We start from the raw sequence: 27,296 nt of genomic DNA, 5'->3' as shown, positions 1-27,296 counted from the left end.
CCTGCCCCAAAATCCTTTTCAAAGCATCTGCTAATAACTATAATCAGAGACAGGCCCTGTGACTTGACTCAGTACTAGCATTTCACTGTATTATGCAAGCCATTTACAAAAGCAGCACTTTTAAGGATAAAAGATGAAATCTTGGCTCTACTGAAACCAGCAAAGTAAGAATTTTAATTAAAATCTATTCTTACACATCTAAGTGTATTCCTTTTTTTATGAAGGAAAAAAAAAATATCTTTACAAGAACATGCTATTTTCAAATGCTAAAAAATTAGCTAAATGCACCCTGAAATAAGAAAAGAGAGAAAAAGGTTTCACTACAGTACCTGAATAGGCCGAGTGGTTTGTATGGTATCTTGCCATTTGCCATATATCCTGGCAACTAAGTCTTTTACCTGCAAATTCAGATTGAATAAGCTGTTTATGTTAAAAAAGCCAAAATCATACCTGCCCTGTCTCCCTCCACCACTCCAAACCCATAAAACCCCAGATAACCCAACACACAAGGTTTACTGGGAAGGAACAATTTTACAGCTGGCACAATGTGTCATCACCTCAATTCCAACCAGATCCCTGTGATGTGGGACTCTGAATTCAAAGCCACGTACTCCGCACAAACACATTACAGGCACATGATTCCCCACGTTAAGTGTTTGGAAGCAACATTCAAGCCTCCGGCCCCCAAGGACCCACCTCATCCTTGGGGTGAGTTAGGTTTGTTACACTAATCTGGTTGTACCTAGAGACAGTGCCTGCAACTGCAATCACAGAAGTCAACTATGCAGCACTATTAACTCCTTATACATCAAACTGTGGGTTTTCATAACCGGTCTCAAGCAGGTGTCTCATCCAAGCCATTCAAAACCAAGATTTCCTTCATATGCTGTGTTAAAACCCAGCATTTCCAGTAACTCTGGAAGTTACTGTACTTTCACACAAATGAAGTGACTGGGAAAAACAGAGTAAGATCTTCCCCTCTTGGTGCAAGGAGAATAGAAACAAAAGTGAAAGCGACCCAAGATACAAAAATCCAAGCAAGATTCATTAACTTGTTAAAACAGATCCACGGTTTACTAATCTGGCTAAATAAAAACCAAAAATCTTCTTGAGAGATAAGGATGCACACAACTGCAAATGTCTCATTCAAAGATGACGAAGCCAAGTCTTTTCAAAGTTGAGGTTGGTCACTTTATCACTGATCTGATTTGCCTTGCTATGACAGTATGCAAAGCATGAAAGTCACAAAATTAAGACTACCATCAGTAAGGCCCACACCACAAAGCAAATGAAAGAATTATCCAAGCTTGATGCTACATCACATACACTCTTAGCTTAAATACAAATTTTTTACTAACTCATTATTTTTAAAATAAAACAGAGACACATGCAAGATAGGTTAATTTTTTAGTTAGTTGTATCCTGCTGTGCATGTAAAGCCTCTGCTCTTAAAGGCAGAGTCAACTATCAGTGACTGCCAGGAAAAAAACCTGAGCAAATCTGTAGGTCTAGAAGTTGAGATGCCCAGCTAAAAGGAAGACAAGCTCACATTTTACATTTGTTAAGAGATGACTTGTTAGCAAAAAGAGTATTTTCAGTGCATTAAAATGGGCATATATTTATGTACACACAAAGACATAATGCAGAGAAACCAGAAAAAAACAAATCCATGAGGAACTCTTAGAGTTTCCAGAGTTCAGATGAAGGAACAATACACATGAAGAACACTAAAAAGCATCCCAAACAAGACAAAAAACCCAACTTGTGTGTCTTACCTTAGTGCGATAAAACAGCCGTGCATCTTCCCTAATATCACATTTTATGTGCCTGTCTAAGGCACCACAAAGCTTCAGTAAGTGTTGCTAAATAAAGACAAAAATGCACAGCTATTTAAATCCCCCACGTCAAAACTAAAAGCCTTCTTCAAATATTATTTCAATTTAAAAATTATATGCTTCAGTTTGAATTTTTTCTTGGAAATATGCAGTAAGGAAGAGGGAAAAGAAAGCAAGCAAGATTACAAGATCCTCTATCAGCTGCTCGTACACACCTGCTAAGCCAGAGCTTTAAAAAAAGTTCCAAACTATAGCAGAACTATACATAGCAAATTTTAAAGTTCCTACTAGCTGATTTGTCAATGCTTTCTGTCCCCAAAGGAGCAACACAGTGCCATTCAGATCTTTTATCAGCAAAAAAGTTCTGAAGTTACAATAGCTAAAAATAACCTTTTCAGTAGTGACAACTCAGGTAATTTTCTTTTGTAGGAATTGGCTGAGCAGGCAAAAATGTATCCAAGGTTTACGCACTACTCTTTTATTTCTCTCTAAATTTCTGATTACTTTAACAAAACAGTTTTGCAGCTTCATAATCTCTTGATAATGGGTCCCAAGATCTTTCACATTCTGTGAATGTCTTCATAAAACTCCTGTCTTCAGTCCCTCACTGAACAGCTGCAAAGAGCGGGAGACATGCTGGAAGTCTAGTTATAACACATTTGCTGGTGTCTCATGACTGTGACAATTTGAAAGAGGACCAGAAATGAAATAACAATAATGATATTATACAAAGCCTAGCCTGCACAATATTCAGCCACACTCCTCTTGCTACTTGATGGCTAACAGGTCAGTGAATAGACTCTTTCTTCGTTAAGAAATACAGAGACATTAATAATATATTAAAAAGATCAAGTTCTCCATGAAACGTCAGGAAGGCAGTTGTAAAAAAGAAGTCTCAGAAGATCATCACAATATAATTATTTTCTTTTTCAAATATGATTTTGTTTCAGATTACACTCTGTGATTACCTTTTTGCATTGAGGAGGAAACTCTCAAGACACTTAAGCCCCGTAATGTAACCAAGCATTACTGCTTTGCCTCTCTCAAACAGTTCACATGACCGATTTCTTAAGAGCCAAGAGTGATTCCACAGGGCAGGAGGTGGACACGAATACCTTGCAGCAAGCAACTCGCAGCAAATGATCACAGAAATCTGAAGAGGATTACTGGCAGGCTAAGCACAAGGTATTACTCAACAGATGTTCCCATCACACGGCGTAAGGGAACCACCACTACAGAGAACAGAAGAGACACAGCCCTACCTCTCACTTGCTGCATGGCTGCACTCTACCACAGAAAACTGTGATGCGTTTGAACATATTTTTCTGGATATTTTCATAGTGGTTTTCTTCTAGACTATAAAATTTGAACCCTACTTTTAAAGTTCATGGGATCACTGTACTACTTAGAATTTCTGTGTTGATTTTCAAAATGGGCATATATTTGTTACTTTCTAGTTACTTTCTCAGAAAGATTAACAAAATATTTGCCTGCCGTTCCATGGTGTTACGTTCTGAGTTAGTTCCATCTGCAGAAATGCGGAAGAGCTTTCTCTGCACCTACTGCAGAAAAAGAAATCTCATCTGCATTTACTTTGCCCCAGAACAAGTGTCTCTCCCAGTGCTATTATCCACCTGTGGTGATTTATTGCATGATAGCTATTACAAAAACAGTCAAAAAGTGCGTAACAAGTAGTATTTTAAAATCTAAAGATCTAGCCACTTAAGTTACTTACCCTTTGATTAGAATTCACAACATCGAAGAAACTAGCTTCACTGACTAGATGAAGGAGGATGTAGATTAGGTAGTATGTCTGGAGAGAGACCAACAGAGCTTTAGGAGTCAAAGCACAACCGTAACTCTTCAAATCTAGATATAGCACTATCTTTGCTTTCTGGAATGATTCCTCCAACAGCCAGATCAATGGACAAGTATGTCTACACATTTGCCTAAGCAACTAATGTGAAACAGTACATTCACATATCAGAAACGTTTTACAGCAGTATTATACTGTTTTATGTTATTACGTGACCTACAAAACTTCCTGTAGTTTTAATTACTGAAAATTAAATTCAGCAGTTGGCTTTACTTTCCCATCATCTACATCCAGGTCAAAATACTTGCAAGGAGATTTCATGACAGACTCAAATAACCAAACCAATATTCAATTTCTGGATGGGTGGAAATACTGAATCTTTTTAATACTTGTTTATGAGAAAATATTCACAAAATATTCCTAAATCTCTTTCTGAAGCCTGCAGGTGAAGGTCTGATTCAGCATCAGTTTCCACCGATTATATCAGGAGGGAGGATGGTCCTCTGATTACAGAAGACAAGATTAAAGACATCCCCATGTGACTTTGCTGTGCAGAAAATCTGATGATTTCAGCCTAATACAGCTTCCTTTGTCACATGCCACTTCTTTCTTTCCTTCATTACTATAATCAAAACTGAGCATGAATAATATCGTAACTTATAGAGATGAACAGCACAAAATAGTGCACGTACAGTTCCATGTGCAGAACCGTCCTCAGTTACAGAAATTAAAACAAAAATTCTCAAAATTGTAGAAGATACAAAATGAAGATAAAGTGACAAATGCAAAAATGCACTCTGTACCTCCTGCTCGAGTTCTGCATAAAGGTGGTCTTCCTCAGTGTTCTGCTGCTCCCGTTCTCTCATCCTCTTTAGGAGATTAGAAGGTTTCATGTACACCAGATACTGATGCAGAAGAGACATCTACAAATACAAACATTAACAAATTGGACTGGTTTACTGGCAGTGGAATATTTAAACCTGAGTGCCACTACAATATTATTTGTCCACTAACGCAAGAACATTATAGAGATTTTTAACTAAAATAAAGGTTTTCATGCGCTAGGTAATTTTTGACTTTTCACAAACTAAAGTGTTTTTACACTGCCTCATTAGAAGATCAACCTTATAAAATATACCTTACATAAAGACTGAAAGAAGCGTAGACCTTTCCAATGTCCAAAATGAACGCTAAGACACATAAACAATACTGCACTCAAAAGCTGCAGAACATGCAGATTACACACATCTTGAAAAATATGCTTCTAATACTAATAACTATTGGGTTGGCCAAAAAGTAATTGCATTTTTTTTTCTGGGTAAATGAAAGGCAACTTTTTAACGGGAAACAAAAACTGTATTAAACAATGTATTGTCCATTTTCTTCAATTACATTTTGCCATCTTTCAGGCAACTTCATGATATGATGCTCAAAAAAGTTATTATCTTTTTCAGCAAAAAACAGTTCCAAGAACAATTTGATATCCTTACCAGCAGTGAAGGTTTTACCATTCAAAGCGTTTTGTAAAAGACAAAACAAATGGTAGTCTGACGGTGCCAGGTCTGGTGAATATGGCGGATGTGGTAACACATCCCATTCAAGCTGCAATCATTTTTGACGAGGGACCAAACTTGCAAGTGGTCTAGAGTTATCATGGAGAAGCATAGCACCTTTGTGATTCACCAATGCTGGACGCTTCTGTTTGATGGCATTGTCTAATTTATCCAGCTGACGACAGTACACATCCAAATTAATGGTTTGTTTCCTTGGAAGCAATTCAAAATACACAATACCTTTGAAATCCCACCAGACTGACAGCATGACCTTCCTTTGGTGAATGTCTGCTTTCAAAGTGCTTTGAGCTGGTTCATCATGCCCGCTTCATTAACTTTTTCATTAGTCATTGCTGTAGATGATCCATTTTTCATTGCCTGTTATTACACGTTTCAAAAATGGGTCGTTTTCTTCATGTTTCAAGAGAGAATCGCTGATGTCAATGTGCTTAGTGAGATGAATTTCTTTGAGCTCATGTGGTACCCAAATATTGAGCTTCCTAACGTATTCAAGTTGTTTTAAATGGTTTTCGACATTCAATTTTTATATGTTAAGATTATCAGCTCTCTCTTGTGTCGTTAAACACCGACTGGAGCTGATCAATGCCCTTATTTTGTTGTTATCAACTTCAATTGGCCTTCCCAACCATGGTGCATTTTTATCATCAAAATCTCCAGACCAAAATTTAGCAAATCAATTCTGACACTGCCATAGTTTTAAGGCATCTTCACCATACACATCACATAACTTTTTATGAGCTTGCACAGCATTTTTTCCTTTTCAGAAGTAATAAAGCAAAATATGAAGAACATATTCCTTTTGATTTTCCATTTTGAAATCAACGCCAAATAAATAATTGTTAATGAAATCATGCACTTTATTTTCCTTAAAAAACCTTGAACTGTCAGCTGTCAAGTTACATAATGAATTTGTTGTTTCAAATGAAATTAGTTACATTTCAAGACATGTATGTCAATCTATTAAAAAATGCAATTACTTTTGGACAACCCAATAAGAGTTACTAATTAGTCATTTCGCAAGGTTCTTGAAAATAGGATTACAATATGAAAGCATAAAACACATACAACACCCAAAAATAATATACATGTTTTCTGTACTTTCAGTTATATACACACAGCACACATATGCAGTACCTGCTTGTCACTGTCGTTGGGTATTCCTGTATACTTTTTATTAAGCAGCTTTGAAATTATCACTAGGCTGAGACGTCTTTTTACTTCCCTGAAAAAAAAATTTTAAAAATTTATGTCCCAGAGAATTTCTTAAATCCACACTGGTTCTGCAAAGTATATGAGGCTATGATGCATGACTTCCTGAGACAAAGTTGCCTGCAACTACTGGATTTTCCAAATATAGATGCTATTAAACTAATAAAGAGGCTAGTAAAATATAAGTACCTTTATCTCCTTGCAGCTTTTCTTCTGCATAAGTAAACACTGCTAGATGTTTGTATTCAAGCCCAAACATGAGGACCCAATTAGTTTTCCTCATTCAGATACATTATAATTAATTCATTTCAAAGACAGAGAACTTATAACAGATTGACACTTAAAAGCAGACGTGAATCACCCAAAGAAAATGTAACTTTTGGTCATTTGCACAAGAATTAGAGTAGGCAACAGATGTCAGAATCTGAATTTAAGCCTTTCTTTACTATAGGGTACCAGGAAGTTTGCAGCCCAGAAAACTACACATAAAATTTAAACTAAACTTTCTTTTTTCTTTAGCAGAGATGAGCTATATATATCCAACAAGAACTGCACATACATCTACAATGTATGAGAAAACTCAAATACATTTTTTTAAAGCATCATGTAATACCTATTGCACTTATCAGACTTTGAGCTTATAAAAATAAATCAGCTGTTAATGATACACATCAATTAGCTGTTAATGATATTACACATTTCTGATATTACAGTCTCATTACCGTCCACGTATTATCCAGCTAGGGACCAGCTGAACCAGCCACAGGAGATTATGGTGATGACTGGAGAGTTCACTCACTGCCAGGCAGAGCTCAGGCATCTTTAAAAGAGCAACAGAAAAAAATCCTGAAAATTACTGAAGAACGGATATGGTGGGCATTTTTCTTATTTGCAAAGGAGGACACATCTACTCCCTAGAAATATACACAACATAAATGTTAAAGGGAATTGGGCTAGGAAGTGATGATGTGCAGAAAGATATTTCTCATTGCACCTGTACTTAAGTCTGCTAAATACTATTTTACAGTCACGTAGTTGAGATAAGATTGCTTTTTAGGACATTTTCATCAGCTTAGTGCAATCATTTCTTCCTTCTCTCAGAGTCCCATTTTAAACATACAGCTATTTTAGTAAATGTAAGATTAAATTCAATGCAACAGTCCCCTTGCAGAAGGGGACACGAAAGCATAACGTGACAAAAACCCTCTCAGTATACCCACCCAGCTCCAAAATCTCACACAAATCCAAAGCTGCCAGTTTGTTGACATTACATTATCAAGCATTATTTTTCTGATATGTCAAGGAAAAAACTGAAAACTTCAAAACTGAGCTTTCTTAAAATTAAATTGCAGTTTCATAAATGTAGTACTAGAAAATTATTTATTAAATTACCTTTGTATCCCAGTCTTTTATACTTATCAGAAGCTTTATGAAAAGGCACTGAAAATCTATCAAAGGAATTTGCTTTAACTGTTTCTCCAAGCTTATTTTAAACAGCAATAGAAGCAGCAGCAATATTTCTTCATCAGTATATCCACCTTGAATTACTGTTGTACAGAAACCTAGAAACTTTAAAAGAAAAAAAAATAGGAAAATCTGAAATTGGTCTAGCTTATTGTAAAGTACGGTAAGAACTTCAGTTTTCTACCCCCACATTAAAATGCACCTCAAGTGGTATCTTGTTCTTGCAACGCTTGTGTACTGACATCTCCCCATCTCCCAGTAACTGCACTTCGTTTTTTTAATATATATTTCCTGGAGGCTTATCTTTTGAACAATGGCAATATTTCCTGGACATTACAGGAGTAGGAAATATCAAGCAGACACAAGCTGAATGTGAAGCTGAAAGCCCAGGATAGCATCTACTCACAGAACATGTCCCAGAGTAGATTAGAACACCAAGTTTTTTGCTAAAAAGGAGAACAAAGCAACAACAACCCGCCCTTCTCTCCCCACTCCACATCAAAAAAAAAAAAAACAACCACAAAATCCCCTGCCATACTAACTGAAGTTCTCACCTTAATCACATTAATTAAATTGCTTTCTGGTAGACTGGAAAAGGCTGGACTGGCAGAAGTGAGGTCTCCTGGCTGTTGTTTACTCAGTGTTTCTTGCATCTGACTTCTAATAAAAGAAGGATTAATCTGAGCAATAAATCAACAATTTAAAAGCCCACAAAGGCTTATTAGAGTCAAACTGAAGAAAAAAAGAAAAAAAAAAAATGAACCAAACCCAAACCAAAACACCCTGCATGCTTCAAAATGCCCTCAAATTAAAACAATCCTCAGTTACAGAGCACACACATCTATCTTAACTTGTAAAAAAAAAAAACAAAAACCTTACAATTCTGCCCAGCTATTTAGGCAACAATTCTAGAAAATCTCCATTAGGAAGGTGCAGGACAAAGGACAATGCTCTGGTTTGCTGAATCCTTACCTGGCAGCCATTGCTTAAAGTTCTGGCTTATTTATTCGTATTAAGACCTGAGCTAAGAACTTAAAGAAGAGTATGTCTTGACGGAAGGGAGAGGAAAGAAAGGAACAATATCGACATTCTGAGCGCAAGACTTGCTTTCACAGAATCTAAGCAATAAATATCAAAAGGACAACACTTACAAAATATCATGCTCGTTAAAGTTGGGCTGAAGATGTTGCAATGGAAAGAGAGATCTAAACGCAACACCCATATTGACAAAAACAGCTGACACATCAGCTAGCGAAGGAATCCATGGTTTAGACTGTTCGTCACTGATGGAAGCTACAAGTAAAAGACATGGAATGGATTAGTTTTAAATTTAGTTCTAAGCATTAAGTCCTTTTAAGGGAAACAAATATGCTCAGCAGTCTGCATCAATTCTAACAGTTCCCATCTCAGAAGAGCTGGTGCATTCAACAGTATGTTTGTTTTTATGTAGTCTAACACATTATTTTACACTAGAGAAACATCTTGCCTACGTAACAGGTGAATTACTTTAAAGTTCCATCTTTTTTGTCTTCACAACTCTCATCACAAACAGCAGAAAAAGCAAGGAGGCAATATTTAATTTTAAAAGAATACATAAGTGACTGTTCTGAGTAGGTACAGATAAAAGAGTATTATCGTAGCAGGATGGGAAGTGGAGCTACATAAGGTCTAAAAACAGGCAAGGCCTTTAGAACAGAAGTGCTAAAGAGATGGAGTTACTTTATCTGATAGAAATAAGAAACAATGCTTATTGCAAAAAGGGCTGATTTGTATGATTCCATCTATCTGAAAGTCTGTAAAGTCTACAGAGGATTATCCATAGGACACTGAACTAGCAAGGTAACACCAAACTAGATGCAGCATTTTCCAGACAACGACAGAAGTCACTAAAATTCTGAACTGAGTTGATTTTGTGTCTTAGAGCTAAGTTTGTAAGAAAAAAACCAAAATATAAGGGGACACTACACTCAAGACACAGGTTCAGACCTCAGTGTTCAATTCAGTTTAAAAAAACCAACCAACCAACCAACCAAACCAAAACCAAGAAACCCCACAACAAAAAAGATGCACTGGAAAAGAAGGTCTCAGAATGGTTTAAAGATTCCACAGTTGGCAATTTTAAACTGGTTGGACAACTTTCCAGGAGCAACTGTAGCGTATTTGATCCAGCTCCGAGGTCAGAGATTGCTGGGATCTCTCCCAGCCTTACTTCTTTGAATGCTCACTCATCAGTTTGAGCTGCTCATTCAGAATCAAGCTTAACGCCAGCAAAGCACAAATTAAAGGATGCTACATTCCTTCTCGTATCAGCTCACAGTCCTATTTCAAACAAGAGAGATTGTGCAGATTCTTTTCACTTCTGCCATTTATCTGGAAAGTAAATGATGCAGGGCTACACAGTGGGTATGACTGTGAAACACATTTTGTAGTCCTTAAGCTATGAAATGAATGCCTGCATCTTCCAAAGTAAAAGATGGAAAGGATAGTAAACTTTTGAGCAGACTGGGCTCTTCTTCAGGTCAATTCAATTGGTGACACAACAGAAGTGAATTTAAAAGGCTCTCTATCAGATGCACTGCTTTGCAAATACATGCCAGGACCACATCCTATGGTACAGCTTGCACCACATCCTGTGGTACAGCTTGCACACACTCAGTGCTAAGACCAACTTCTAGCATTTGTCCATTACATAAGTAACAAAGAACCTAAATTCATGCCATAATCACAGAAGAGAGCCAGTGCCTTTTATTTCCCCCCTAACACGTTTCTATACTTAAAGAAAGGAAATGCCTTCATTCAGATGGTCAGTTTTCCATTCTTCAAATACAAACCGGTTTTTAGGGTTATCTCCATCAATCTGTCTAAAATCTGGGCAGAAACACAACAGTCAGGATGAACAGACATCATCTGTGGAGAGAAAAGAAACTACAAGTCAAACACAGAGTTGCATGATGGCATCAGCTTCCTTTTAATTAAAAAAACTTACCAACTCTTTAGTAAAATAAAGAAAGAAACAGTAACAGAAAAACAAAACAAAACAAAAAACCACCTGACAAAGCTTCTAAAGCAAAATAAACAAAGAATAATGGAATATTGTGGATACGGATTATTTCAAGCAGTGCACAGATGCTATGAATGCTTCAAAGTTAACTATTTGCAATATCAGAATGCTGAAACCCACGTTGAATCTGTTGGTTTGTAAGAAGGTACTGAGTGTTAAAAGAATGGAAAGTATCACGTGTCTCTTGGGAACCTATTTGCATCTGTGATCAAACTGAACTCCCTGATCAGAAGCACGGGGCAACAGAGTTAACTACAAGCTTTTCCAGTCACAGGCAAGTTGAACATAGGCAATACCACACTGAAATAGCGTCTTAGTTTTTCATAGAGCTCTGAACTACAAAAATATGACTATGAAGCACAGTTCAGGCTTCCTGGAACACTTCACTAGCCCAGAAAAAACACACTTCTTCTCCCACAAGTGCTGGCCAGTTTCCTGCTCTGTGAGTCACCTGAATTGGCTCACACTTCCTCCTTACGAGAGGTACACCAGGGCTTGCAGAAGGGGCGAGAGGCAGGTTTTTACTGGCTGGAAGGAAGGATACGGAGGAGCAAAAAACGTTTCCTTTTCGGCAAAAGCAGAAAGGCAGTCAACAGATGCAGGCTGCAATTTCACACAGTCCAGCTCGCTATTTTGTTTCAGGCACAGTTAGAATGTGGTAAACAGAATGGAGATTGCAGAGGGGCATTTTTGTAATGGAACAAAGTAAATTCCGTGAGATTTTAACACGAACACAGATATCTAGAAAGCAGCCAGCCACCACACTTCCTTTGAGAATGGCTCCAGACTTTTTCCTGAGCCATAAATGCAAGCCAATCTTTTCCACATGAAAATTAACTGATAATGGAGATTACATCTCTGGTGATTTACAAGGTGATATATGCAGAAATGGTACTTTTGCATACTGCAACATTCAGAGTTTTTCTGGTTTGGTTTTTTGTTTTTGGAGGGGGGGGAGGGTTGTGTTGTGTTTTGTTTGGTTTGGTTTTTGGGTTGTTGTTGTTATAGTTGTTATTGGTTGTTTTGGTGGTTTTTTTTTTAAGAGTGTAAGGAATTAAGATTAACATTTGCTTGTGACTTGGCCCACACTTATATTCTGAAATTTCTTCTCACCTAGCATGTACCATGCTCTTTTCAAATGCACTAATGTGTATGAAGATGGACAGGGACATGCAGCTTTGCAGTCACTTGGAAAGTCTGGAGAAAAAGCTGTCCCTAATGTTTTACCCCTAGTGATAATCAAAGCATTTCAGACTGCAGAACAAATCAAAACTCAAGAAGAAAATATTTTTTTATTTAGAAGTCGTTAACTTAATGCAACAGACACACAAACTCGTTCCGATCCTTCCTGTTTCAACTGACTTCCAGGAAGAGGTACTATACTTGGACAGAGTATGACTGAATGAACAGTACCTTCTTACCTGGAAAAGCCACTTCAGAACCGGTATGGGACACAAGATACAACCATAAGCAGAACTTAGGAAACCATTAACAGCTAAAGAAAGCTGCTGCGTTACACCAGAACTGTAAGACAAAAATGAGGGTGGGGAAAGAGGAGAAAAAAAAAATTAATCAGTGGCTGAATCAGCACTTTCAGAAAGGCAGAAGAACTTCCCCACCTCTCAGATCATCATCAACAGCAAAGATCCGAACATCCAAAACATGTTATTCTTCTGCTCTTACCTATATGAAATACTCTAGTAATTAAACCTTATTTATTATTTAGAACAACTACCTTCTTCTCCAGAAAGCCACACTATATAATTTGGAAACATTTGTAGTTGAGAATAATAGCTGCAAACAAACATTGATTTACACTATTGTATTTTGAATCATGTATTACATAACATTATTATGCACTATGTCGTATTGCATATATGAATCATGATGCCTGATCATCTGCTATGCTCAGTGAGAACAGTGGATAAGATGTTTTGACTGTCCAATGATCTTTACCAACACTTTTAGAAAAGAAAAAAAAACTTCATTTGAAAGTTTTAAAATAATCTTTTAAATAAAGACTGTGGAGGCAATTAAACAGTCTAATCTCACTGCGCAAATTTGTGAGGTGCAAAAAGCAGCTGTTGGAAGAACAGAAACTACGTAATTTTTATTACTGAATGATTTTAGCTTTAGTCTTCTAGAAAGTCAGGTATGTCATAAGCAGTTGATACCCATTTCCCCACATACTGAGAATACAGGTGTCTGAACTTCTCCCTGTGCTCTCTACTTGCCTAAATGGCTAGGAAGACATCCATATGCCAAGTGGACAGTCAGTACAAGCCAGCTGTGCCAACTGTGCAGAATGCATACACAATTAAATCATAATTGCCTTCTACAAGGCATGATTTGTTTAATTCTTATTCCTCCAGTCACTGATTTACAAGATAATTTTGAAGCTTACATCCTTGTGATCTTCAATACATATGAAGCCAAAGGAGTGTATCACAAACATCACCTCCTCAAGAGATGAGGACGAGCCACCCTCCTCCTCTTCACACCCACAATAGCACATACACGCACATGTCAACTGAAATAACCACACTTTTTTCAGGATTTGCACTTGCGGTATTAGGCAAAAATAAGTCCAGCTATTTGCAGCCTGACATCCTCATAAATACAGAATACAAATCCATATGAGCTACAGAACAGCTGTAGATATACATAGGGACATACTGTTAGCTCAGTGACTGAACCTAACAGATGTCAGAAATCTTGACTTTCTGCAATCTTCATTAAGTGGAGCCCCAAGTCCCAGGCCCATTCGGGACAAAAAACACATAAAAGTTTTTCTGCAGACATTAAGCAACATGAGTAGGTCACGAATCAGTTCACCACAAAGGTCCTCTTTCTGTCTTGGGACAGTCAAAACTTCTGTTCATTGTAACATTTCACTTCTGCATTTATCTTCCACAAATGGGTCACATTGTCAATGACAGCTAACACAGCAGAAATATGAAAGAGGCCAGAGCACTTTTCCCCCTCACCCCTCATGTCTCGTTTAAGATGTTTTTTCAAGAATTCCACAGGAGGAAAGAAGGAAGCTTCAAGTAACAATTCACTGTTCTGTAAAGCTAACCTGGAAAGGAGAATTCCAGGGAAAGGGAGTCAGTCTTGCCTACTTAGTAACACAGAGCTCATCTGCATGCAAAGATACTAGTTTATACTGAGAACTGCTAACACTGAGGAAAATCATAAAAGTAAACACAGTGGAGTGAAGAGGATATTCTTACCTAAGAAGGAGCTTTTCTGTAAGATTTTCAGAACTGAAATGAAAATTCCTCAAGTCAAGGTTATGTTGATTGAAAATTTTCCCAGAAGTTGATAAATCAAATATATCTTCTCCAGGGTGGTAGTCAGGTATGGCATAAGCTACTACTGAAAATCTCTTTAAAAATGCCCTGTAAAATTCAAAATTGCTTTTACGAATTTAAACACTGAGAGTTTATTTTCTGGTTGAGACAGTTATTTTCAGATGATGAACAGATCAGCCTTATGTGAAAGCTGAACTGTTAAAATATAGTAGTGTTCAAGAAAACCCACCCAACCCAAAAGACAATAAAAACGGTTCACATTAAACATATTAACAACAACTGATGGAAAGAGAGAGAGATTACAAAAAAGGCTGGAAAAGTGAAGAACTAGATTTAATTGGGTTTGGAGTTGGAAGGACCTGTGCTCTTCTGAGAGGTCTTCATCTCCACTGGCATTCTCCTCATCATCTCTATCTGAAGAATCAGTTTCCCTTCGTTGTATGTGTTCCTCTAACAGCTTTTCTAGTTCATCTACCCTGAAATAACAACAGCAGCAGAACACATCATTACCATTCAGTATTTACAACAGAACATCACAAAATTTAAGGTCTGAATGTGAACCCAGGAGTCAGTAGCAAATTACGCATGGCAAAAGCATGAGACATCACATCTATGCAAAAAACCAAGCATCCTGGTATTCCAAGACACAAAGTGGATGGTTCCCGAAGTCTACCGCATTTCCAACAGTACAATCAATCACTAGTTTGTCAGAGACAAATACACTCAACCAACTTCTGATAGATTTTTTTGTAATTGTACAAAACTTTCAATCTTATGGATGATTTTTCTTAAATATTTTTTTTAAACATCATACTAGTATTTTATTTGTTAAATAGCATTAGTTATAGGAATATGCGCTACTCCACAGTCAGACAGCCCACAGTTACTAGGGTCAGGTTCTATAACAAAAACAGTTAATCACACATAGATACCCACCACCACCACTTGCCATTAGCACATGCACCACATTACACTTTCTACACAAAAGATCTCTTGCAAGAACACTCATTAGTTCTGTTCACTGATTTATGCAACTACTCAGATAACAACAGTCTACGCAACTTTGGAAACCAAACTAAACCAAGCCTTTAAAGAAACTAATACAGCCAGTCTACAGAAATACTCCTACTTCACGCCTGATCAGCTCCTGGTAGCTGGCTTTGACCTACAATGAAAGCATCAGTAAATTTAGTCTGGCTCTCAAGGAGTAGACAGATGTATCACAAATCACTTGTCATTGCCTGGAAGGAGTGTGTCATTCAGCTTTTACAGTTGAGTCACACTCGTAGGTCCTGTCCGATGTATGTTCGTGGCATCAGCAGGCAAAGCTTAGCTTGCTGCTACCCAAGCTTCATCATTTTCGGGGACAAAAGGTAAATTGAAGCGTCTACAACTCCGTCCCAAAGTTTTCAAAGTAGCTTTAAGAAACAAACCTTTTAGATTCTTCTTTCTCCTTCAAGAGATGTTCTAAGCTGTTCACATATGACACCTGGCTAACAACAGGAGGCTTAGAAAGCTGTAAATGAAATAGTAAGAATTTTTTTTTAAATACAAGCTAGCAATTCATTCAGTTAGACAGTAAACACAACTGAAATAGAAACCTCTTCCAATTTTAATATTTTATCTGACGATAAAAACTCAAGAGACCCTGAAAAACAGGATGATTAACAGTTTAGGTTTTTCATTCCCATGATAATTTTATATAATGGTCAAATCTCTCTCAGTGATTAATTTAGAAACAGCAAAGCAAGTCTCTGCTGCTCTCCCTGAGGCTGACCTCCAGCTAACCTTCACAAAGAGCATTAGCATCAGCCTTTTACCTCCCAGCTTTATCATCATCATCCACCGAGACCCTGGGAATTCCCATTCTTGCGCATGAGACAAGAAACTACAAAACAGATTCAGTATCTCTTTGTCACTTTCAGGAGTGCCCAGAGGACAAAGCACCAGTATTAGCCATAACACCTCAAAAATCATCAAAACAAAGCTTCCAATGAAAATCCTAATAAAAACTCAAACTAAGAAGCTAATGAATAGAATTAAAAACTAAAACAGTGCACAAAGAAAGTCTTAGCAGCTAGCAAAACTAGTTTGCTTTTCAGTAGCCAGTGTTGTGTTCAGCTAGTAGCAGACAACACAGATTGGGTATCTTTTATGGCCACAATTCAGTTCTTTGGACAAGCAGTGCCCTTCTCACACCACCTTCTTAAATTGCAAGTCTGCTACTAGTGACAAAGCTTCTTCCTACAAGCTCCTTCATTTTAGGAGAACACAATTCAATAAGAGCATACCCTCTCTTTGGGGATTTTTTATTACCTAAAGGTAAAAAAAGTTAGTTTAAAAAGTTAGCATCCATCTGCTAATAAAAAAGCCAGTTAATGCAGTTTTTTGGTATTCAGAGGTGTATTTCAAATGCAACAAGCAGCATGTCTTTGTGCAGGAAATGTGGGAAAGCTGAAGACCTTTTATCTTATATCTGGTTAACATACCTAAAACTACTTTTGAATTGAGGAACCAAGACTTTATTACAATGTTCAGATATTCCCCCTCTTACAAGACAAAGGAAGAATGGTAGTGTATGAAAAACCATGGTCACAGAAATTTGGGACAGTTCTTAACTGTTTTGTCTTACTTGGCTATCAATTATGCAGAAACAAGATAGGCCAAATGTTGTGGTCACATTCATGTTCTGCAAACACTTGAACTAGGCTGCATCTGTTTATCAGTCCTAACCATTAATTACATAGACATGTTGGTTAAAACTATGGAATATGTATGTTACCACAAAAGTCTAATCTATGACGTGCTTGCATAATTAATGGATAAGGAGAGATAAAATAATTACGGCTGTTCAAGATCTGCCTACAGAGATACTCTTTGAGAGAAACTCTGATAACAAATAAACCATTTCAGAGATTTAAAACAGGAGGAGACAAGTACGAGAATATTTCTACAGGTATTCTGCAGGCTTGTTTTCTACCATAGAAAATAGCAGTGGGTTGACCCCAGCCAACAGCCAAGCACCACACAGCTTGTCCACTTCCCCACCCAGTGTGCAGGGGAGCAAATAAGAGCAAAAATGAGATAACTCATGGGTCGAGACAAAGACAGTTTAATAAGTGAAAGAAGAGGGGAGTAAAGGGAAGAAGTAGTGAGGCAAAGGCAATCACTCAGCACCTCCCGCAAGCAGAGGGATTCCCAGCTAGACTGAGCAGTGGCTATGTGCCAGACCAGCTCCCCCCACTTGCTGAGCATGAGACCACCTGGCATGGAATATATCCCTTTAGTCATCTGGGGCAAGCTGTTCAGGCCACGCTAAGTCATCCTGCAGGATCTTCCTAATTAAACCAGTATTTTTACAATAAAACTCCAAATTCACAACTTATTTGTCAAGCTGTTACTGAACAAACGGGTTAACTTTTAAAAGCACAGATCAATTCACCATAACCACCTGTAAACTGAGATTCAAACACTTCTTCATTCATTCCTTGTGAGGAAAACTCATTTAGCTTTTTCAAACCCTTTCTAAAATCCTTTCTAAAATTTCCATGAAATTCAGTCTCAAAGAAAACACCATACTTACAGATCAAGAACTCATACAGAGATTTCTGACGCTCCTAGAGTGTGGATGCTCGAGTCTAGCACGCAAATCACTCAACGGCCAGGCTATTTCCTTTAGCCTAACTTCAACTCATCAAAATCTTACCTGATCACGAAAATGAAAGCATCGGATCCCACATATCTTCTACGTGAAACCTCCTGTTTTTTTCTCTTTATGGGGAAAAAGCAAAACCAGAACTCGTAAAACCCACCAAAAGGCACGCAGCTAATGCAGTCTGGCTGCACAAATTGTCTTCCAGCCATTCCAAGGGCAAGTGCAGTAACAAGCACCCTTTCTCTGACTACACTGCACTATACAACATAGGACTCTTAAGTGAGATGAGTAACCAGTTTCACAGACAAATAACTCTGAGTTTTCAGGCATTATGACTAAAGGAAAAAAAAGATACCAAAAATACAATACAACAAAGATGATGCCACACTTTTTTTTAATTTAAAGCCACTTACATGAAGCCTCAGTAATGGACTCACGGTGTCCCGAGAAAAACTGTCAAGACAGGAGTCTTTCTGGGTTCCTGCCTGTGGCTTGGGACTTGAAGACAAAATTTCTTGCAGTGACATGAATACTTCTTCTTCATCATCATCATCATCATCTAGGCTGCATTTCAAACTTTCATCTTCACTATCAAAGCTGCTTTCTGACTTTCCATTCAACTTGCCTGTACAGGTGCTTTCAATTTTTAACTCCCATGAGAGTTGTGAAGACTCATGGCTGCTGCTCATGCACCCTTCTTTAAAAGGCAGTGAATGGGGAACACTTTCACCAGTCTCTTCTGAGAGTAGGAGTTTCCCAGAACCTTCCACTGAACAAGAATCAGTAGCATTTTCTAAAGTCCTGTCTTTTGTTCTTGAAAAACTGTTGGTGGATTGAATACTGTAATATTTATTGTGTGCCTGTCTTTCTGGTCTTTTCCCATCTTGCTCCTTCTTAGCATCTAATACCTGAGGTAAGCCAGCACTCCGGAGATGAGATTTCACACCTTTTGTTTGTGTTGAGTGGTGGAGAAAAGGCAACACAGTACTTTTTTCCTGAGAAAAAGGAAGGGATTTTTCCAAGAAAATGTATGAGTTAGCCACCTGCAACTGATTCTCTTTGGTATCCACAACAGAAATGTGTTTATTTTTATCAGGGCTGTGTGTAGAATATGAAGATGACAAACCTGCAGAGGAGCAATTATTTTTCTCTTTTTCATCGCTCGAGTTGAGGTATTCCTCTGGAAGAGTGGAATCATGTCTAGGTAGAGCAGCAGCTTCCCTTAGTTGCAGTACCTCACCATGAGTAGACTTTAAAAGGATATTTTTCACAAAGCTAGACATCCTATTTTTGCATTTTGCAGACGACCTATTAAAAGCAGGGTCATTCAAACTTGACACTTCATAGTGATTTGAACTGTCCGTATCCACACTCATGGCAGTGTGTTTTCTTTTCCCAGAAAAGTCGGTTTGTTTGGATTGCCCAGAAGACATCTTAGATTTAAGGCAGCGTGAAGGAACAGACTGGCTCTTCCACATACCAGCAGCCATCTCAGATGATGTTCTCAGTGCATTCGGAGAAGATGCCTCGTGTTTTGAAACCTTCTTTGGCTTTGGTTGAGATGTGTCATCTGTGAAGCGTTTAAGAAAAAATTAAACCACTGTTGTCATGTTTAAAAAATAATTCAAAAATCAAAACTCTTACAGCTTGCCCTTTAAGACATTAACTTCTGTTCTTAAGTCAACTATGACTGAAATTTTTATCAGAAACTCCAGTACTTCTATTCTGCTTGAACGCAGTGGACCACAACTAGGATTTAGCTGACACTGCACTGTTACACTACTATTGTAACTCACTTGGAAATTTAATTAAACCTTTTTATTTTAAAGCAGCCAAGCAGCCACCACAGAACACTTTTTCTATACACTAGGATCAGTCAGGTTTTGGAAACAGACAATAGCCCAGTTACGGTATGGGACTGGAAGAAAGTTTCTGTAATTACATGTGTGGTTACAAATAACTAACAACTATTATGAAAAGTATTTTGGAAGTACTGCAATAATTTTAACAGTGCTCATAAAAAAAGCGTTCAGAATATGAAATCTGTTTTCAGGCTATGGTTCTATGGCACCAGAGCCCACCTTTCTCACCATGCTTTTCTGCTTCCTGCCTTAAGCTGGTACTAGCACCTGGACACTTCTTAGAATGGTTTGGGTTGGAAGAGACCTTAAAAATCATCCAGTTCCAACCCTCTGCCATGGGCTGGGACATCTCCCACCAGACCAGGCTGCTCAAAGCCCCATCCAACCCAGCCTTCAACACTTCCAGAGACGGGGCATCCACAAGTTCCCTGGGCAACCTGTGCCAGTGTCTCACCATCCTCACAGTAAAGAATTTCTTTCTAATGCCTAATTTAGATCTACCCCCTTCCACTTTAAAGCCATTACTCCTTGTCCTATCACTACATGCCCCTGTAAAACGTCCCTTTTCAGTTTTCTTGTAGGCCTCCTTCAGGTACTGGAAGGCTGCTCTAAGGTCCCCTTGGAGCCTTCTCTTCTCCAGGCTGAACAACCCCAACTCTCTCAGCCTGTTTTCGCACGGCAGCTACTGCAGCCCTCTGATCATCTTTGTGGCCCTCCTCTGGACTCATTCCAACAGCTCCATGTCCTTTTGCTGGGGTCTCCAGAACTGGATGCAGTACTCCAGGTGGGGCAGAGTAGAGGGGCAGAATCACCTCCCTCGCTCTCCTGGCCACACTTCTTTTGATGCAGCCCAGGATACGGTTGGTGTTCTGGGCTGCAAGTGCACATTGCCAACTCCTGGTGAGCTTCTCATCATCCAGCACCCCCAAGTCCTTTTCCTCAGGGCTGTTTTCAATCCTTTCTCTGCCCAGCCTGTATTTGTGCTCAAGACATCCCGGACTCAGGTGCAGGACCTTGCACGTGGCCTTGCTGAACTTTATATGATTTGCATGGATCCGCCTCTCCAGCTTGTCAAGGTCCCTCCTGAAGGCATCCCTTCCCTCCAGTGTGTCAACCACATTGCACAGCTTGGTGTCAACAAACTTGCTGAGGGTGCACTCAATCCCACTGCTCATGTTGCTGACAAAGATATTAAACAGAGTTGGTCCCAATACACTGGCCTCCACTTGGACATCCAGCTGTTGACCACAACCCTTTGAGTGTGACCATCCACCCAATTCCTTATCCACTGAGTGGTCAATCCATCAAATCCATGTCCCTCCAATTTAGAGATCAAGATGCCGTGTGGGACAGTGTTGAATACTCTGCACAAGTCCAGGTAGACGACGTCAGTTGCTCTTCCCTTATCCACCAATGCTGTAACCCCACTGTAAAAGGCCACCATAGTTGTCAAGCACGAAGTGCCCTTGGTGAAGCCATGTTAGTCACCAGCAATCACCTTCTCATTTTCTATGTGCCTTAGTAGAGCCTTCAGGAGGGTCTGCTGCATGATCTTGCCAGGCAGAGGTGAGACTGACTGGCTGCAGTCCCCCAGGCCTTCCTTTTTTCCCCTTTCTGAAAATGGAGGTTGTTTCCCCTTTTCCAGTCAGTGGGAACTTCACCAGACTGCCATGACTTTTCAAATATGATAGAAGGTGGTTTTGCAGCTTTGTCCACCAGTTCCCTCAGGACCTGCAGGTGAATCTCATCAGGCCCCATGGACCTGTGCACCTTCAGGTTTAGATGGTCTTGAACCTCCTCTTCTTCTACAGTGGGTGGATCTCCCTTCTCCCAGCCTTTGCCTTCTGTGACCTGGGCAGTGTGGCTGGAACTTCTGACAGTGAAGACTGAGGCAAAAAAGTCACTGAGTATCTCAGCCTTCTCCATATCCTGTATGACCAGGTCTCCTGCTTCCTTCTGGAGAGGGCCCACATCTTCTCTGGTCTTCCTTTTGTCACTGACATACCTGTAGCTTTTCTTGTTACCCTTCATGTCACTGGAAACACTTACTTCTATCTGGGCTTTAGTTTTCCTAATCTGGCTCCTGGTTACTCAAACAACTTTTTTTGTATCCCCCCCAGGCAACTTGTCCTTGCTTCTATACTCTCTAGATTTTCTTTTCGCATCTAAGTGTGTCCAGGAGCTACTTGTTCATCCATGCAGGCCCTCCTGGCATTTTTGCTTGACATCCTCTTTGCTGGGATTCAGCACTCCTGAGCTTGGAGGTTGCAATCCTTGAATATTAACCAGCTTTCATGGGCTCCTTTTCCCTTCTGGGCTTTATCCCATGGTACCCTACCGAGCAGGTCCCTGAAGAGGCCAAAGTCAGCAGTCCTGAAGTCCAGGGAAACGAGTTTGCTGTGTGCCCTGCTTGCTGCCCTAACAATTTTAAACTCCACCATCTCATGGCCACTGCAGCCAAGACTGCCCTTGAGCTTCACATTTCCCATCAGCCCCTCCTTGCTGGTGAGAACAAGGTCCAGTATAGCACCTTTTCTTGTTGGTTCTGGTTGGCAAAGAGGATGTCACTGGAAACACTTACTTCTATCTGGGCTTTAGTTTTCCTAATCTGGCTCCTGGTTACTCAAACAACTTTTTTTGTATCCCCCCCCAGGCAACTTGTCCTTGCTTCTATACTCTCTAGATTTTCTTTTCGCATCTAAGTGCGTCCAGGAGCTACTTGTTCATCCATGCAGGCCCTCCTGGCATTTTTGCTTGACATCCTCTTTGCTGGGATTCAGCACTCCTGAGCTTGGAGGTTGCAATCCTTGAATATTAACCAGCTTTCATGGGCTCCTTTTCCCTTCTGGGCTTTATCCCATGGTACCCTACCGAGCAGGTCCCTGAAGAGGCCAAAGTCAGCAGTCCTGAAGTCCAGGGAAACGAGTTTGCTGTGTGCCCTGCTTGCTGCCCTAACAATTTTAAACTCCACCATCTCATGGCCACTGCAGCCAAGACTGCCCTTGAGCTTCACATTTCCCATCAGCCCCTCCTTGCTGGTGAGAACAAGGTCCAGTATAGCACCTTTTCTTGTTGGTTCTGGTTGGTGAAAGAAATTGTCGTCGATATAGTCCAGGAATCTCCTGGATTGCTGGTGCCCTGCTGTATGTCCCTCCAACAGATAACAGGGTAGTTGAAATTCCCCCGTCAGGCCTGTGAATGTGAAGCTGCTCCTCTCTGTCTAGTGGGCCTCATCTGCTTGGTATTCCTGGTCAGATGGCCTGTAGCAGACCCCTACTACGCCATCACCTGCCCCAGTGTTCACTTTAACCATGATCTGTAAGCTCTTGGTCAACTCCTCACTCATCCCCAGACGGAGCTTCATGGACTGCAGCTGGTCACTGACTTGGAGGACAACATCCTCTCCTCTTCTCCCCTGCCTGTCCTTCCTGAAGAGCTTGTATCCATCCATTTCCATGCTCCCCCACCACGTCTCAGTGATGCTGATAACATCATAGCCCTGCAGACATGAACATATCTCTAATTCCTCATTTGTTCCCCATGCTACATGCATGTGCACAGAAGCATTTAAGCTGGGCTCCCACTGAAGCCAACTTACTGGCTGGGAGTCCATTCTCCTGCATTTCATGTGCTCTCCTGCTGGCCTGTGACCCTTTTCCAGGCCCAGGGCATCTATTACTGGCACTGATCCCAAAGTGGTAGCAGTGGGATGGACTGAGGATCCCCTCCCCTGGCAACTCTAGTTTAAAGCCCTCTAAATTAGCAAGCCTATGGCCAAAGATGCTCTCCCCCTTCTCTGAGAGATGTGCCCCACCACCCCCCAGGAGACCAGGTTTCTCAAAGGGAGTCCCATGGTCTGAGTAGCCGAAGCTCTGGCTGTGGCACCACTCCTGCAACCATTTCAAGCCAAGCTGCTTCATGGAGCTGATGTGGCTGAGAACTTCCCAACCTAATTTTCAGCCAGATCAGCTCCTCACACTGCTGGCCAAGTCCCAGTGCTAGCAGAGACGGAAAGGGAAGCATGGCACAAGAGTCTGATAGGTTTACACAGCCAAGGACCCTCAACATGGGAATATTCTCCTTGTTTGGGTTCCCCGCCCCTCTTTTTTTTTTTTTTAATCATCCTACTGAGCTATAGCTCAAGCTCCTATTCACATGAACTTTTTATATTCACTTCTACCAATGACACAACAAAATTATGTGGTTAAAAGGGACAAAAAGCAACAAGACTACCAGCTAAACTTTAGTGTTCAGTACAACAAGAATGTTCTTTTTGGATTAAGTTGAAATTGTTAAATTGAATTGGATTAAGTTGAGTTGGATTAAGCTGAATTTGTTAACCACGACAAGGAAGGTGGATTTTCCACAATGCAAGAGAAATTATAAAAATAATTGGTGATTAAAGGCTTAAGACAAAGAAACATGACTTTTAAGTTAATTAAAAGCAATCTCTTTTTCACTAAAATCCCAAATTACTTTTCAACCTCTTCAAGCTTGCCATATATCAGTACATCAGAAATACCTTGATCATACAGCAGTAATGTTTTTGAGAAAACAGAAAAACATAACTTCCAGGGAAAAAAGCTATTAAAAAGAGATACTAAGCAATGAACTCGACTGTTTAATTAATTCCATATTATCAGCACTGCTTCTACCTGAGACAGACTCCCTTGAAGCAGAATGTGGTATTTTTCTTAAAGGACATCCATTTCCCTAAAAGTAAAGCGGGAGAAAATAAAAAAGTTAATTGCATACTTTTTAAAACCAGGATGTTGATGTCTTGAGCCAAGTGCTGAATCTAGCACAGACTTAGTTGCACACATCCCCAGAAATATGGTAACATACTTCAAGACAAACTTAAACCACAGCTGCAAAGATCTCAACAAGAGGACTCTCCACAACCCAATTTTTGAATCTATTCTTCTGATCAGCCTCTGGTTCTAAATCTCTCCATATTTGGGGCCATTAGCCACTTGTGTCCCTGGGCTATATGGCAACATAGCACAGCTGGCTTTCTTCAGGTAAGTCATTAGGAACTTAAAGAACAAAATGACAGAAAGCACAGACAGGCAAAAACAGAGGGAGGGGCACAAAGGAGAAAAGGAAATACAAGCTAAACAATCTTTTCTGTTCCATTCATAACACATTATGGAGGCACACATAATGATCTTCCTTCCAAGTAACCAGCAGCCTTCGAAAGGGTTGGGGAAAAAAGTCAATACAATTCAACCCATAATGAAATACTACATACTTAATAGGATCACTCCCCACCTCTATCTAAACACTCTGGTTTAAGTGCATAAATCTGAACTGCTCTTAACTGCAACTTCTAACTAGCAGAAATTTGCCAGGCTGTTCCCCATAGTAAACTGTAAGAAAACACAAGGTTAAGACATTTAAGATTACATTTTTGCTGCAAAATACAATTTAAAGTTACAATTTCCATTGCGTTTTCATGCCTGCACGTAACCCAGAATACCTCCCCTGCTTTTAAACCAGGATTTCTCATTTATTGTAGAATACTTAACAATCAGCTTACTCGAGCATGACCTCAAATTTACAAAGGAATAGCAAAAGAGCATAAACTTTGGTTACATTTGAAAAAGGCAGCACCAAGAATCTCATCCTACATAGAAAAAGAAAAAATACATCATCACATGCACAATGGGTCACTGATTTCACCACTTCTGAACACACCTGATGTGATACACTTGTTCCTGAGAATGGCTTTACAGGATGTGGCTCAGATTGTTTCATTTTGTGTTTCTTCCGCTTCCTTTCTCTGCAGAGAGTTTCCAGTGACAACCGAAATTCAGCGCCCGCTGGAGTGCAAGGCAATTTCGTAGGAAGCCCTGGGTTTTGGCAGAGAGATGTGTTGTTCACAGTGCCATTATTTCTAGCACAGGCTTTTCGAGTATCAGCTTCTGGTAATGAAATCCACTTGTCAGAGCCTGAACTAGTGTCATCTAGATCCATACTGACAGTCTTCTGTTCCCAACTATTTCCACGAGGCAATGGTGCTCTTGTTACACCCAGACACTTCTCATTTCTTCCCTGCTCTGACTGGACAGTGTTATCCTTTTCGGCCAAGAAACAGCTGCGAGACCCTGCGGTAGTAAAGAGTTTTTGAATCACAACTTTTGGGTTCAACAAACCCCGTGCCTCACATGCTCTGCCTTTCTCTAAAATGTTTACTCTGCCTTCTTTCTTAATTCCTCTCCAAAAGGCATCTACCACAGGACTTGTGTTCAGCGTTTGGTCTGGCATCTTTTTTCTTCTGACCTTCTTTGGAGAAGATATTTTCTTTTCAAAACACTCAGCATGTAAAACTGACAGTCCAATTCCTGCATCTTTCACATTTCCTCTGCACAAGGCAGTTCTGTCTTCATGGTCAAGGTCTAAGAGAAAAGAAAAGACAAATTATTCACAATCACAATACTGGGGAAAAAAATCCTATTGGGCTGTATTAGTTGGTATTTTATCAGTCTCTCACACGCAATCCAAAACAAATTTACTTAATTTACTTTTCCTAGTGCCATGCACTTTTTTGCATCAAAGAATTGCATGATCTATGTCACAGCTTCAGTTGTTATAAACAATCTGGCTTAAGCATGGAATAATAACTTTAAATAATAATAATAAATGCATAAGTAAAGAAATTAATTTTAATACAAAATTAACATTTTCGGTTACATTAAGACAGAATTTTAAATGTATGCAATTTTGACATACTTGGTAAGCTATACTCATTATATTGCTGCTCCAATTTGGAATGAGATTGGACTATACTTCTGCACACTTATATAATAAAAATTCATAAAAATATCTTCCATTTAAAAAACACATATTTACCTTGCTTTAAAACTGGTTTGAAGAACTCTGTAATGGTCTGGCTTCTGAAGAGAAAACATAACTTTATCTTTTTAAAAGAACAATACCTAAATGCCCATACAGTGAATATTGATAAAATTAAAATGCCACAATTTATTTCTAAATATTTTTATGCCAGCAGCTCTTATTTCTGACAACTCTTTCTGATAGACCAGAGAAAGCATCATTTTCCTCATTGCCTTCTAGCCTTCACTTCTAATGAAGCCAACCTGTCAGCTTTCTCACTCAAACTGTTTCCTTTATCATCCCAGTAAGTCTTAACCACCCTTCCAGCTTTCTTAAATGGGACTGACCTCACCCATATCCAGAATTCCAGATGAGACCTCACCAGTACCTTATGTGATGGTGTTAACAACCTCCCCATCTCCACTGTCAACACTTTCAACGGGTAACTCCTACTACATTTTTTTAAGGTGTTACAGTGACCAAGCCCTCTTCAATGTGTTATTAGTTGCAACGCACTATTAACCACGCAGTTTGAGCTGCAAGTTGTAAAGTTCAACTAATCCTGTAACTTTCCTCTTGTTGCCCAAAACTCTCTGCACCACCGTTCGCTGGGTTTTTTCACGCATCTGGTGCCAGGCTGGGATGCAAATTCCTACCTGCGCTACCTCC

The 27,296-nt window shown here is 39.5% G+C and overlaps 1 protein-coding gene across 1 annotated transcript in view; it reads right to left on the bottom strand.

Annotated features, from left to right (window-relative positions):
- LOC104538383 (protein FAM178A-like) overlaps positions 1-27,296 on the bottom strand; it is a 29,634-nt gene that overhangs the window by 852 nt on the left and 1,486 nt on the right. The window contains exons 2-22 of the mRNA XM_010181572.1: positions 26,643-26,686; positions 25,488-26,188; positions 23,079-23,289; positions 22,662-22,868; positions 22,129-22,335; positions 19,409-19,498; positions 18,366-18,625; positions 15,707-15,789; positions 14,633-14,749; positions 14,193-14,360; positions 12,381-12,483; positions 10,730-10,805; positions 9,050-9,191; positions 8,453-8,558; positions 7,827-8,003; positions 7,157-7,254; positions 6,360-6,447; positions 4,455-4,574; positions 3,571-3,648; positions 1,776-1,862; positions 330-398 (exon numbers count right to left, since the gene is read on the bottom strand). Of these exons, the coding sequence (XP_010179874.1) occupies positions 330-398; positions 1,776-1,862; positions 3,571-3,648; positions 4,455-4,574; positions 6,360-6,447; positions 7,157-7,254; positions 7,827-8,003; positions 8,453-8,558; positions 9,050-9,191; positions 10,730-10,805; positions 12,381-12,483; positions 14,193-14,360; positions 14,633-14,749; positions 15,707-15,789; positions 18,366-18,625; positions 19,409-19,498; positions 22,129-22,335; positions 22,662-22,868; positions 23,079-23,289; positions 25,488-26,188; positions 26,643-26,686 (3,232 nt within the window). The remainder of the gene's footprint in view (positions 1-329; positions 399-1,775; positions 1,863-3,570; positions 3,649-4,454; positions 4,575-6,359; positions 6,448-7,156; positions 7,255-7,826; positions 8,004-8,452; positions 8,559-9,049; positions 9,192-10,729; positions 10,806-12,380; positions 12,484-14,192; positions 14,361-14,632; positions 14,750-15,706; positions 15,790-18,365; positions 18,626-19,408; positions 19,499-22,128; positions 22,336-22,661; positions 22,869-23,078; positions 23,290-25,487; positions 26,189-26,642; positions 26,687-27,296) is intronic.

The sequence above is a fragment of the Mesitornis unicolor genome, unplaced genomic scaffold (assembly GCF_000695765.1).
Source record: "Mesitornis unicolor isolate BGI_N332 unplaced genomic scaffold, ASM69576v1 scaffold19270, whole genome shotgun sequence".
Lineage (NCBI taxonomy): Eukaryota > Metazoa > Chordata > Aves > Mesitornithiformes > Mesitornithidae > Mesitornis > Mesitornis unicolor.
This window is presented reverse-complemented; position numbering and strand designations above follow the sequence as displayed.